This window comes from Myxocyprinus asiaticus, chromosome 23 (assembly GCF_019703515.2).
Source record: "Myxocyprinus asiaticus isolate MX2 ecotype Aquarium Trade chromosome 23, UBuf_Myxa_2, whole genome shotgun sequence".
Classification (NCBI taxonomy): Eukaryota; Metazoa; Chordata; class Actinopteri; order Cypriniformes; family Catostomidae; genus Myxocyprinus; species Myxocyprinus asiaticus.
Genome location: NC_059366.1, coordinates 9,713,640 through 9,727,211, shown reverse-complemented (window position 1 = coordinate 9,727,211; position 13,572 = coordinate 9,713,640). Strand labels below are relative to the sequence as shown.

General features: G+C 37.3%; 1 protein-coding gene across 3 annotated transcripts in view; it reads right to left on the bottom strand.

Moving 5' to 3' along the window:
* LOC127413690 (cullin-9-like) overlaps window positions 1–13,572 on the bottom strand; it is a 100,807-nt gene that overhangs the window by 27,574 nt on the left and 59,661 nt on the right. The window contains exons 17-29 of one of the 3 annotated variants that reach the window (XM_051651016.1): window positions 13,168–13,273; window positions 12,963–13,058; window positions 11,882–12,057; window positions 10,848–10,981; window positions 10,538–10,723; window positions 10,301–10,327; window positions 8,485–8,615; window positions 7,948–8,130; window positions 6,183–6,340; window positions 5,508–5,706; window positions 2,670–2,841; window positions 335–480; window positions 97–226 (exon numbers count right to left, since the gene is read on the bottom strand). In XM_051651016.1, coding sequence (XP_051506976.1) covers window positions 97–226; window positions 335–480; window positions 2,670–2,841; window positions 5,508–5,706; window positions 6,183–6,340; window positions 7,948–8,130; window positions 8,485–8,615; window positions 10,301–10,327; window positions 10,538–10,723; window positions 10,848–10,981; window positions 11,882–12,057; window positions 12,963–13,058; window positions 13,168–13,273 — 1,844 coding nt within the window. Of the gene's footprint in view, window positions 1–96; window positions 227–334; window positions 481–2,669; window positions 2,842–5,507; window positions 5,707–6,182; window positions 6,341–7,947; window positions 8,131–8,484; window positions 8,616–10,300; window positions 10,331–10,537; window positions 10,724–10,847; window positions 10,982–11,881; window positions 12,058–12,962; window positions 13,059–13,167; window positions 13,274–13,572 lie in introns of all 3 variants that reach the window. The other 2 variants (XM_051651015.1, XM_051651017.1) reach the window with 2 other exon arrangements.

The window sequence follows — 13,572 nt, the reverse complement described above, 5'->3', positions numbered from 1 at the left end:
GAAAACAAATGAATCGTTCCACTCCTAGTGTTCATAGTCTCTGTTTTCTCATTTTGAGAGTGTTATATTCAGGAGGAATAAGAGGGGGGCACTAACCCTTCATGGGGTCCTGGTCAGAGCCGATGTGAGTGAGAACACCCTTCTCTGCAGCGAGCGGTTTGAGGGCATGAGTCAGCATCGCTGGAGAGAGACCCGTGGACTGCAGCAGAGCCTCCACACTCACATCCTGGAGATAAAACAGGGCCAAGTCAACACTGCTGAGGACAGTATGGATTTGCTATCTTATGTCCAGGATGACAGTGATCTTTTTTTTCTGTGTGTTTTTATGGAGTACCTCTTGTTGGTTGAACTGTAGCAGGATGTACATCTGCAGTGTGGAGACGTAGAGAGTACATGAGCCGTATTGAAGCTCTGCATGGCCGAGCCACGTCCACTGCAGCCGCCGCGGCTTACTGTGGGTCAAGCTATACATACGCTGACCTGTAGAGCAGACACACACACATTTACTATCAAATAAAAACAGAGCCATCAAACTACACAAATATATTTAACGGTGAACACGATTTAGCCAAGTAGGATCAACAACCTTGCTGGATGGTCCAGGATCAACATTTCTATCAACCAATCAGATTTTAGGAATAGGTTGAATGGTTTGAACATCATTCTTAAAAACCTATCACAGGATTCCCACATTTTTGACCACTGAATTTCCAGGACATTCCAGTCATTTGTGATTACTGGAGACGGATATTTCGGATCACAAAGATTGTGTACACAGAGCAATTTTTAAGTAATGAAATATTTTAGAGTTGGGCATTTCCAGAAATATAATTTCTGATATTTCTATGACATTTCCAGGGCTGGAAGTCACGATTGAAAAAATCTTTCAGGTTTTTCCATGACTGTTAGAAACCTACTATTATTTGCCATGATTTAAAGGACAGGTTAAATACAGGGAACAGTTTAAGTTTAACCTTCAGAGAGGCAGTGTAGCAGAACTGCCACGCTTGTTTAAAGCAATAAAATAATCCCTATTGTTTACATATAAATACATATAACAGTAACTGATGCTCTGAACTGTTTCAGAGTTTGGTGGGGCAAAAAAATTGCATATTGAATGTCAAGGTTGGCTAAAGTCACAAAAATGTTTCTGCAATCAGTGGCTTCCTAAAAACACTTTCTAGGAGGAAAAAAGAAAATAGGCCTAGAGTTTTTGTCCATACAACGCAAGTCAATGGGGTCCAACACTTCCAAGCTCCAAAAAAGGACAAAAAGACAGCATAAAGATAATCCATACACAGTAGGGATGTGCAAAAGGACAATTTCAAAATCGACTAGTCGGTGGGTTATGTTAACGGTTAGTCGACTAGTCGGTCAATAAAGCCGTGTATAATTAGGCTGGAGTAATTTCCACAAGACACCAATCAGATGTGATTCTTCATAATAAGCTATTAATAAACAGTAAAAAATTAATTGGTCAAACATGTGGGAACCCTGTGATAGGTTTAAAGAATGATGTTCAAGCACATCACCTCAATAGGATAACAGATAGGCTATTCCAAAAAATCCTCAGTGCCGCAAAAAACACTCTCTCGGCTTGGGCAGACGTGGAAGGGACAGCTATGCATGAGAGATTAGAAAATATAGACTCTCATTTTATCTTCCACCGTTGGAGAGGGTTCTGGTTCGGGTTCATGCAGTGATCTTTGTCATATATCTCCAGCTCTGTAAGTCGGCTAAGAATGTTGCAACTGACGGCCATTACTGCTTGGCCATTTTCGCTTCTTTAACACCACATGAAGATTCTGCCCGACTCTGAGCTCACATCTTGACATTCTGAGCATTATTGACATTATTTTGCAAATACTGCATTGTACTACATCAGTTCCCACTTTTGTGAAACTTGTCCATGCAGTGCTTGTTTTCCATGACGTGACTTGCAGCAAATATGAGTTAAACCATCAGATTTATGAAAATAATATTTGTACTTATAATTATTTAAACCAACTGTAATGGTGTTTGTGATCAAAAAAACATTTAAACTACAATAATTCCAATATTAACATGCTTTCTTAAATATTAAAATTAAAAACCATTTAATTGTTTTTTTATTGTTTAAAAATTACTTGTCGAAGTCACTAATCGACAAGTCAGTTGTTGAACGACTAGTCGACCATTCTTGCACATCCCTAATATTCAGGCTCAAGTGGTTTAATCCATGTCTTCTGAAGCAATACAATCTATTTTGGGTGAGAAAGACCAAAATGCAACTTATTTTTCACTATAAATCTTGACATCTGCAGTCTCCTAGGCGCGATCATGATTACGAAACTCGATTACACTTTGTCGCGCTTGACGCTTGCGCAGAGCGCTGTATACTAAAATCAAGGTTCAAGTCATGATGGATTAATGCCTTTATGTCCTTTTATGAGCTTGAAAGTGTTGGACCCCATTGACTCACATTGAATGGATAAAAACATCATCTCAATCATAAAATCTTCATTTGTGTTCCGCAGAAGAAAAAAAGACAGACAAGTTCGAGATGGCATTAAGGTGAGCAAATTATAGGAGAATCGTAATTTTTTTGTTGAACTATTCCTTTAATCTAGGAACAATCATGTTGCATATGGCAAGCGATTGCATGTCGGTACAGTGGAACTTGAGCTAACTGTTGGTGTAGAACTCAGTGAATTCAGCCAGGTAATTGCAGAGTTGAGGAGGGAAGTGTTTGCTGGGGTCCTCAAGGTAGCAAGGAGCTGACACAACCCAGCAGCGAGGGGACAACACCAACACTTTCACATCACCCTCTTCCTCAGGCTCAGGCACATCTTCATCCATCATCTGAAACCATCCACAAAACAATGTTAAAAACATGATGAATAATAATATTCACCATTATCACCAAGGCACTAACTTTGCCTAATAAAGAGAAGTCAAAATGAAACAAAAAACAGTGGGTTCCAACAAATAAGTCACAAAGAGAAACAAGCTGCTTCAGTCTGAAGAATAAAATAATGCTTGAAATCAGATTTTACAAACACCATCACTAACAACAGCGCAACCACATTTATATGGTTCAAAATCCGATAATCAGATTTTAAGAAATGTTTCAATCTGAATGAACATGTCTGTTATTTTCATCATTCAACACAATGTATGTAATGTTACACACAGTGCAAAGCAGTGTCCAAATGTACTAATTTCCCCACTTAGTGAACTATGCAGAAATTTCTATGTAGCGAATACAGAATTATTGTAGAAGAAAGCCAAACAGATCTGATTTCATCACTTGCACTGCGAGCAAAGCCTTTGCTTTCATAATCGTTCAGTACTCAATTGATTTTCTAAGCATTTAACTTTGTGATCTCTAAGTGTGTCAATGTGAAACCCTCTTTGCAACCCATTTTACTTCTAAAATGGGATATATTTCTCAAATGAGATGAATTTCAAAAACATCAGGCAGAGCTTGATTGTATCCATCTGTAATTGACTGAATCATGAAAAGTGGGCACTCCATACCAGAGCGGAGCCAGAACTGAATACGAGTTTGCTAAAACCAATGGTTCTCAACTGGTTTTGCTTGGGACCCAGATTTTACAATGGAAATCAAGTGGCAACCCACCATAGTAAAAACGTAACCTGTATTTAATGAATCCTGGGTTGCATTTCCTTTTATGTTGCATAGTTTTGTTCATGGTTTTCAAGTATTAAGGGCATGTATCAAGTGAAATTACTTTTGTTGTTGATGTCAACAACAAAAGCAACAAGAAGTTTTCTCTCCTCCCTTTAAAAAATTTAAGAGCATTTTTATTTGGGTGGCCTGGGTAGCTCAGCAAGTATTGACGCTGACTACCACCCCTGGAGTTGCGAGTTCGAATCCAGGGCGTGCTGAGTGACTCTAGCCAGGTCTCCTAAGCAACCTAATTGGCCCAGTTGCTAGGGTGGGTAAAGTCACATTGGGTAACCTCCTTGTGGTCTCTATAAGTGGTTCTCGCTCTCGGTGGGGCGCTTGGTGAGTTGTGCGTAGATGCTGCAGAGAATTGCGTGGGCCCCCACACGCGCTAGGTCTCCGTGGTAACGCGCTCAAAAAGCCATGTGATAAGATGCATGGATTGACGGTCTCAGACGTGGAGGCAACTGAGATTCGTCCTCCACCACCCGGATTGGGGCAAGTCACTATGCCACCATGAGGTCATAGAGTGCATTGGGAATTGGGCATTCCAAATTGGGGAGAAAAGGGGTGAAGAAAAAAAAAAAAAAAAAATGTATATGTGCCTATTCTTATCCCGTTTGTTTCCTAATTTCAAACATCATTCAAACAGAACATACATATTACAGGAGTAAAGGCTCCTCATTATCATGGTTATGTCAATGTAGCTAGTCTTAAATAATAAATATAGCTGCAAGCAGCAATTGTCGGAGTTCAAGCCTTTTAAGAACTTTCAATGTATGCAAAAAAGGGACTACCTTCCCTCAAAGTTTCAGCTCTCTACAACTTACGGTTTGGTATGCACGATCAGTTTTAGGGCAGAATAATAATAAAAATAAAAATCCTTACAATTACAATAGGGTTTCAGCCCTTTGGGCTTGAAGCCCTAATAATAATAAAAAATTATACTAGCCGAAACACATTTTGAAACAAACTACAACTGCCAATTTTGAAATAAAAATGAGGTCTAATAGATTCTACCTATAGAATATTTCATATGAAACTAACATTTTGTCGAAATATAACAGTTACATTTACTCAGGTAAAATCGTGAAACAATTTTGTAAAGGTGATTTATTTTTATTTTTTTGTGCATAGCAGAGTGTTGCTCTTTTCCTCCTCAGTGCTGTTTGGCATGTCAGGGCTGCCTACTGTTTGAGAGGTTTGACTTGACTTTCTCCGTAATGCTTTAAACTAGAAAAGTCTCACTAGAATTGAAATTGGTCACATCAGTTTTGAGGTCTGCATGCCGCAATATCGAGGGAAGCCCGGTCGTTGCATGCGCGCACCAGAGAGAAGAGCAGATCATTAGCGTGAGCTGGTTCTGTTACATTCACACGAAAGATTTATATCGCAGTGCAGATGAGAAGCCTTTAGCTGAATGCAAGATTTTCATTCAATTTGCCTCAGCAGTCCTAAATGGACTATCAATTGGACGGTTGCCCTAAAAATCTTCAATGGGAGAGCCATGGCATTGTTCTTTCCCTGCTGTCCGTGACCCAGTCCAAATAGACCTGCGACCCACTTTTGGGTCGTGACCCACCAGTTGAGAAACACTGCTAAAAAATGCCTAAATAGCTATTTGACTAATGGTTAATATGCAGCCTAAGCGAAGTCAGTAAAAAAGGAAAGCAGTTTCAGAAGAAAAACAAGTTATGACATATTGATTAAAGATTACGAATTGCACTAATGAATAGCTAACAATAAGACCACATACATGCATAAGGAATGTAAATAGTAAATTTTGCTTTCACGCTGACTTTAAGCAGCTCTTAAATAATATTTCTGTCGCTCTCACCTCCTCAAAGTCCTCCAGATTTTTGTCCAGCTGTTGTAGACGGTACAGATGAAACTCCTGCTGAAGCTCTTCAGATTCACTAAGGTTGGTCAACATCTGCTGGGGAAAACGGTTTGGAAAGCAGGTACCGATCTGCTCGATTACGGCACTCTCCAACCACAGCTTCCCCTGACCTAACAGCCGATCACCCAGGTAATACCTAAACACAGATGGAAAGATGTACAATGTTTATCATGTCAACGCAGGCTGTTTTTACTGACTATTCAGTACAATCATTGCGAATATCGGGATTATATTAATGCACTTTTTAATTTTGTAATTTTGAACCATCACTAAAATTAAGATTATTTTTTATAAAGTGCATAAAGGCTGCAAACATAAATAGAAATACTAATCGCAACATGGCCTTAAAGTGAATGGGTGGCACTCTGTTATGTCTACTACACGTACTCCAAGCATTAAACATTTTTAATCTACTTGGCAAAACAAAGGCTGACTGGTCAAAAAGATGGCATGTCTGACTGGGAAATAAAACATCTTAAGACATTTCAAAGCAAATACATTAATATCGAGAAAGATATCACATACAGTCTCATAAAATGGTTAAAACAAAATCAAGATATAATTGTTTTAGAAATATCAGTCAGTTGCAGTTTTCAGCAGCTGTTGTCATACCTGTAAAAGTGCTCAAAGGTGTTGGCCAGCTCCAAACCAGACAGGAAGAGCATGGGCTCCAGGAACTGCTGCAGCTGATTCAGGGTGTCCACATTCCCAGAGTCCACACCACCCTCCTGGATCATCTTGTCTATGTACTGTGCAAACCGTTCACTCACCTTCAAGAAAAAGAAAAATAATCGGTCTCAAACAATCACTGCTCATGAAATCACTGTCTGAGGTATGACGATTTAATGGATTAAACGTTTAAAAAGAATCCTTTATTTATTTATTTATTTTTGGTCTTCAAAAAAATTATTTATACATAAAATTTAACAAAACAAGAGTGCAACAAATCATTCCGATGTCATTGTGGGACTCTATTGCTGAAATCAAGGGATTTTTCAAAAAGTGCATTGGGTATGAAAGTAGGTGCATCTCAAGACGTGTCCAGGTAACATTAAAATATATATATTTTACATCAAGTAATAAAAGCTAGTTTTATGACTTTTAACAAGTTTTGAATTGTGACATTATTTTCCTGACAATTAAGCACATTTTACCTGGAAATTCACCACAACCTAACCAAACATTTTAATGCTTTGAGTTTTTTGTTATTACCATTATTGTCAAAGTTGATTCTCATTAGAATCTTAATACAATAATACAGTAAAAAACTACAGTAATACATTTTTTTCTATTTAAAACAGCATGAATTAAAGGGCAGTAAAATACATACAGTAACACTTTACAATAAGATTCTATTTGTTAACATTAGTTAAGAACATTAGTTAACATGAACTCACAATGAACAATACTTAAGCATTTATTAATCTTTGTTAATGTTAATGATGTTTGAACTTACATGAACTAACAATGTATAAAAACATTAACAAAGATTAATAAATGCTGCGGAAAATTCACTCACCGAGCACTTTATTAGGAACACTAAGTTTGTAATAAAGTGCTCAACGTGGTCTTCGCTGTTGCAGCACATTCGCCTCAAGTTTAGACATGTTGTGCATTCTAAGATGCTATTCTGCTCACTACAATTGTACAGAGGGGTTATCTGAGTTACTGTAGCCTTTCTGTAAGCTCGAACCAGTCAGGCCATTCTACGTTGACCTCTCTCATGAACAAGGCGTTTACGTCTGCAGAACTGCCCCTCACTGGATTTTTTTGTTTGTTTTTGGCACCATTCTGAGTAAACTATATAGACTGTTGTGCGTGAAAATCCCAGGAGATCAGCAGTTTCAGATATACTCAAACCAGCCCATCTAAATCACCGAGATCAATTTTTTTCCCCATTCTGATGGTTGATATGAACATTAATTGAAGCTCGTAACCCATATCTGCATGATTTTATGCACTGCACTGCTGCCACACAATTGGCTAATTAGATAATCACATGAATAAACAGGCATTCAGGTGTTCCTAATAAAGTGCTCGGTGAGTGTATATTGTTCATTGTTATTTCATGATACCTAATGCATTAACTAATGTTAACAAATGGAACCTTATTGTAAAATGTTACAAACCTTCCAAGATGTATCAATTCTTGACAATTTCAATAATATATTATTTTTGTATGATAATGAGAATGTGATTATTGAATTACAGTAATGAAAATTAAAAAATACTTGCTCAATTGACATGAAAATATCAATGCCAATAATAAATCTTAATAGTCCTAAAAATAGGCCTCATTTTCTTCATGCAAAATATAAAAACTTCTTTATTCCTTTTAAATATGACAGATTCATTGAAGTATTCCCTGCTGACTCACATGCATGGCAGTGAGGATGGAGAGCTGGAGCAGTGCAGCAGAAAACCCCTGACGGAGTGCAAGCACAAATGCTGTGTGCTGGCCAAAAAGTTCCTCCATGGCATTCTTCAGCCGTAAGAACATGCTCCTGTAGCGCTCAACAAAGTCATCAAGGCTAGATGTCGAATCCAAAAAAGTCTTCACCTGGAAACAGCCAAACACAAAGTTACTGTAAACTTGTTTTCACCAGAATTACCTGGCTGTGATCTGTTTAAGATTGAGATGCTCAGAAGGTCATCAACACCTTATTTTTATAAATAAATCTGGACAGCTACATATCCAAATCAACTGCATACAGTGCAAGCAGGCCCACACTGAAAAAGTTAAGCTAATTTGACAGTCCTTTGAGCAACCAAACAAGAGTTTTCGTTCTGAAGAATTCTATAGATTCTCCCCCTAAAAAGCTCAAAGGATGCGTTATAGTCTGCAGACTTCATCTGGGCCTGGAGATGGGGAAATAAACATGTTTAACCCATTGCTAATTGTTAACTGTCTAACCTGTCGCTGAACGACACCTTGCCAGCACAGAGCAATGCCTGCAATGCTGCTAGTATTCTTCACTTTTGGTTTGGAAGAGGATGAAGATGAGCTCACTACTGTTGTTTCCTTATTCTTCCCCTCTTTACCATCTGTGAAACAACAAACACAAAGACACTGAGTTGCTGCAAATGTCAAAAATATGATCACACATAATATGGCCTACCATCAAACTGAAAAAAAAACAAAAACAAATTATATATATATAAAAAATAAAAAAAGCTAATGGGCCACAAATTAGGGCTGCACAATTAATTGAAGTCAAATTAAAATACTAATCGCAACATGGACTGTGATTATACAGTCTGTGTGCTTCAAGTGAAAGGGCGGCACTCTGTTATGTCTACTACACATACTCTTAAGCTCTCGTGGGGCTCATGATAGTGTTTTCAGTGAACTCAAGAGTTAAAATACAAATCTAATGTAATGAACACATCATGGCACAGAATTAATCATATTTATGAGTATTTGCTGAGAAAGGCCCTCTAATAATAATTAAATATGTAATGATTAAATAATTGTAAAAATGTATTTTATTTTAATTAGAAATATAATATATTTTATAAAAAAAATTCAGATCATTAAAATGCATTACATGATTATGTCAGATGAGTAAAGCATATTGATATGACAATACAGAAAGTGCTTTAGAAAGCAATATATTGTTTATTTCCATATTGCTGAACACAAGTCTATCATTGGATACAGCCCACATCCACAACAATGAATTCTGCAGTTGAATTAATCGATTCGTCCAAGACAGATTTATAATACGGGCTTTTCTAAGTAGGCATCAATGTACACCTGCATCAGATAAATGTATCTGGTCACAAAGCATTTCTATGTCGCTGTGCAAAGTTAAACATTGTTTGAAACTAAGAAAAACACATCTCAAGATCCCTGAATTCGGAATTCCGCTCCGTCCAGCTGTTTGAACGCAAGAACTCGTCCTCATCTTGTGCTGTTGCTAGTGTCACGCCTGAGTGTGGTTTGTTGTCTGTACAGCTGTGTGTATACATCTGGAGTTTCGCTTACTGACCCCTGCTGAAAACAGGTGGTACTTCAAGCATGAATTGTTCCGATGATCAGAATACTACTTATTAAAGTCCAGGGACATTATTAATTGCGATCATTGTTTTAACACGTAATTTTTTTTATATAATTAATCGCTCTGAATTAACGTGTTAATCAACAGTCCTAGTAATAATACAATATTTTATTACATTAATATGATATTAAAGTGGACTGGGTTCCAAAAAAGGTGAAAAGTGTACTGAGACCCATTCACATTGAAAAAAAAAAAGGGCAAAAAAAGAGGTCTGAGTCCACTTTTGAGTTCAAGTGCAATGTGAATGCAAAGAGGTGGGTTTTTCTCAATTCAGTTAAGGATTAACTGAAGGAGAACCAAGATTGATTATTTTAAAGAGGACTCAAGTGTGACCACCCTTAAAAATTAACTTACTCTATTGTCAGAAAAAGTATGGGCACATGATTAACATGAGATGTTTAATGGTTACTATATCGCAGTTCAAGTTGCAAATCACAATATTTGTCAAAATAATAAAAATATCTATATATTTTTTAACAAACCATGCAGGTCTACCAGCAATTCAAATGGAAAGAATAAATAACAACAGTGGAAAAAACAAACAAAAAAACAACTTCGATTCATTTAGTTATGGTTAGTTTGAAGTTGAGCTTAGCAATTAATGGGTGCTGCAAAATACATAAAATGAAGTCAAAATAAAAGAATGTAAACTTCTACACTATTACTTACTCTTTAAATCTCTGCTTCTGTTGATACCTTCTGAAAACAAGAAAAAAAAATCTTAAAAAATACAGGAGCCTTGATTTATCACATCTACAGCAGGCCATTTAAAAATAGCAAACCTGTTCTTTTGCACTGGCTAGCAAACATTACCCTTATATTCTACATATAAAAGTATCCCACAAGAAGCAGCACTCCAGTCTTGAGAAGTATTGCAATTTTTGTTGTAATCAGGAGGTCACTCACTGGATTTGATGGGAGGTTTGAGTTCTTCTGTATCGACAGTGCTCGTGTCCACATGGACAAGTAAATGAGTGAGCCGCCGTACACGGGAGTTGAAGATAGAGGTTGAGCTCTTATACCGCTTGGTCGATTCAGAGTTCTCCAAATACTCATTGAGCAGCCAGGACAGAGGGCTTAGAACAGAGGTCTCTGTTACAGAGAGAAGAACACAAGAAGGTCAATACAAACCACACCACAGAAGGAAAGTCCAAACATTCTAATACATGAAATATAGGTTCAATATCAATGGTTCATTCTCATGAATGCTGGATACCTGAGATGGTGATGCTCTGGATGATGGGGGTGATGAGGGCTTCCCAGCAGGTCCGACCCAAAGCCTCTGCAGCCTCAGCGTCAGGCAGAAATCGCTCAGCAAACATCTGCTCATGTCTCAGTGCGCTGTTTAACCTAAAGACCAAAGAAAAACCAACATTAAAAGGGGTGTGGGCAACCACCAGCACTACATATAATGCAAAAAAGAAATACCTGTTCCCAGTAAAAATATATAAATCTTAAAATCTCAATAAATCTTGCAAGGCTGGGTACAAGCCAATTGGGTAAAAAACATACAGTATACTTAATTTATGATATATTCTCTGAAAACAAGTCTATGCATTTTATACAATCTAGCTTAAATTATATTCATCTTGTTTCAAAGATGTTAAGAATGAGTCATTTTGACAGGAAAACAAGAAAAACATATGGTTGAGAATTTGTTTTTTTTTGTATTGGCATTTCACAAATGATCAGGAATAGAAAAACATGGCTGCCCACCATAAAATACTGTTCCCAAAAAAAAAAAACATAAAATCAGCGTTGAGTGCACAGAACTGAACAACTTGACGTGGTGCAGACACAGACACACGTCTAGTCTTGTTGACAAATTTTGATACGGTCTCTCTCCAAAATAGTTTCTCCCAATAGCCTATAATTTAATATAGACATTTATTTAAAGGAATAGTTCACCATGCATTAAATCACTAGTCATATTGATCGCCTTTATGCTGCATTTATTACTTTTTGGAGCTTCAAAGTTTTGGTCACCATTTGGTCACCATTCACTTGCATTGTTTGGACCAACAGAGCTGAAATATTTTTCTAAAAACCTTAATTTGTGTTCTGCAGAAGAAAGAAAGTCATACACATCTGTGATGGTATGAGAGTGAGTAAATGATGAGAGATCTTGAGATCGCTTTAAATGTGATTGTTACTCAAAAAACTCCACATTGTGTATGTGGCCAATAAGCTCAGCTTTCATTCTCTTAATTCTGCTCTATATAAATGTTCAAATGTGGCAGAAGGTCTCACTTGTTAAAAAGCTGCAGCAGCTGGTTCTTGTCCTCCAGGATCTCCTGACACCAGGTGTGAGCTTTTGTTGTGTAGAAGAGATATGTGCGGCAGCACAGTTGCTCCTTAAACACCGGCCAGAATGTGGGCTTTGGCCCCAGAACCTCAAAGCCGTGCACTCGTGTGTCAATGCCACCCTGTGCACAGGAAGACAATTAGTTCAAGTAGCACATTAGAAATGTACATAGACACAGACATACTGACATCACATAGTCCAATACTTACGTGAGTCAAACTTACTAGATTCTTATGAAGGTCATGTTATATTTCAAGAATTCAAAACAACAGTCCAACTCTTAAGCCAACATACAACAGGATTCAATATGATAGTTGCTTTTTATTTTATTTTAGTGTATTATTATTCGTCTGTGGCTCTCCCTTGAGGGTTCTACAGTGTAACAACAGCCTCTAGAGGTGAAATAAAAACAAACACTGACTCTGTGTAGTATTGATGAATGATGATATACTGTTGATGAATTACTGCTCATACAGTATTTATTAGACCATATGACAATGTTCACTTTTTAGTGTTTAAATTGTAATACAGTGAAGATGATTGTAAGAGTGTTTTCGTTTGTTAAAAATGTGTTATCATTTTTGTGATTGTGTGAGCTGGGAGCACAGACTTTAATTACCATTATTATTGGGATTTTGGTTGAACAATACACTGCATCTGACATTTTATTCATTTTGGACTCTTGATGCCTCTATGTTTGTGCCTGTGATAGTAAGGAAAGTCTAAGAAACTTTTTTCAACATTTAAAAACTATCAGCCGATCAGTTATCTGCTTTATCCACCAACTTGGTTATCGTATCATCAAAATCCACTGTCGGTCCACCTCAAATGGAGACAGACAGTTTGCTTTTCTTAGGAACAACATGCACCAATGAATCATGGACAATATGATCAGAAACGTGTATTAGCAAAGGAAAAAGAGTCAACATTGACTAAGCAAAAAAACATTTTTATTCAAATTTTATCCATCTTACAACCTAAAACCTGGTGATAACAAAGACAGACATCTCATTTAATATGTCTGACCTGTTGACATCTTTTGATTCTGATCTGTATGATGGGCCAGAACCGGGTCATATTCTCCAGCAGAACCACATGACTGGCTGAGGGAGGGACATTTACCTGTTCATCATAAATAAAAAGTGTGAGGCATCTTTATATGCCATCTTAACATTCCCTGTACATCATTATATCTGCAATGAGAGATTATGAATGAGAAGTGCTTTCTCACAGTGTTGAGTTCAGTGTTGATATTTGTGGGATCATCTCCTCCTAGAACAACAATACGAGCTGGCATGTAACTTGAGTCCTCACTGGCTACCAGCACCGTCAACTGCCTGTGAATGAAGAAAATGACAGAGGATTTTCAATGTGACACAAATAAGCCGTGTTCTATCATTTAAAGCAACAGTTCACCCAAAAATGAAAATTCTCTCATCATTTACTCACCCTCATGCTGTCCCAGATGTGTATGACTTACTTTCTTCTGCTGAACACAAACAGAAACTTTTAGAAGAATATTTCAGCTCTGTAGGTCCATACAATGCAAGTCAACAGGGTCCAAAACTTTGAAGCTCCAAAAATCATAAAGGCAGCATAAAACGAATCCATATGACTCCAGTGGTTTAATCCATGT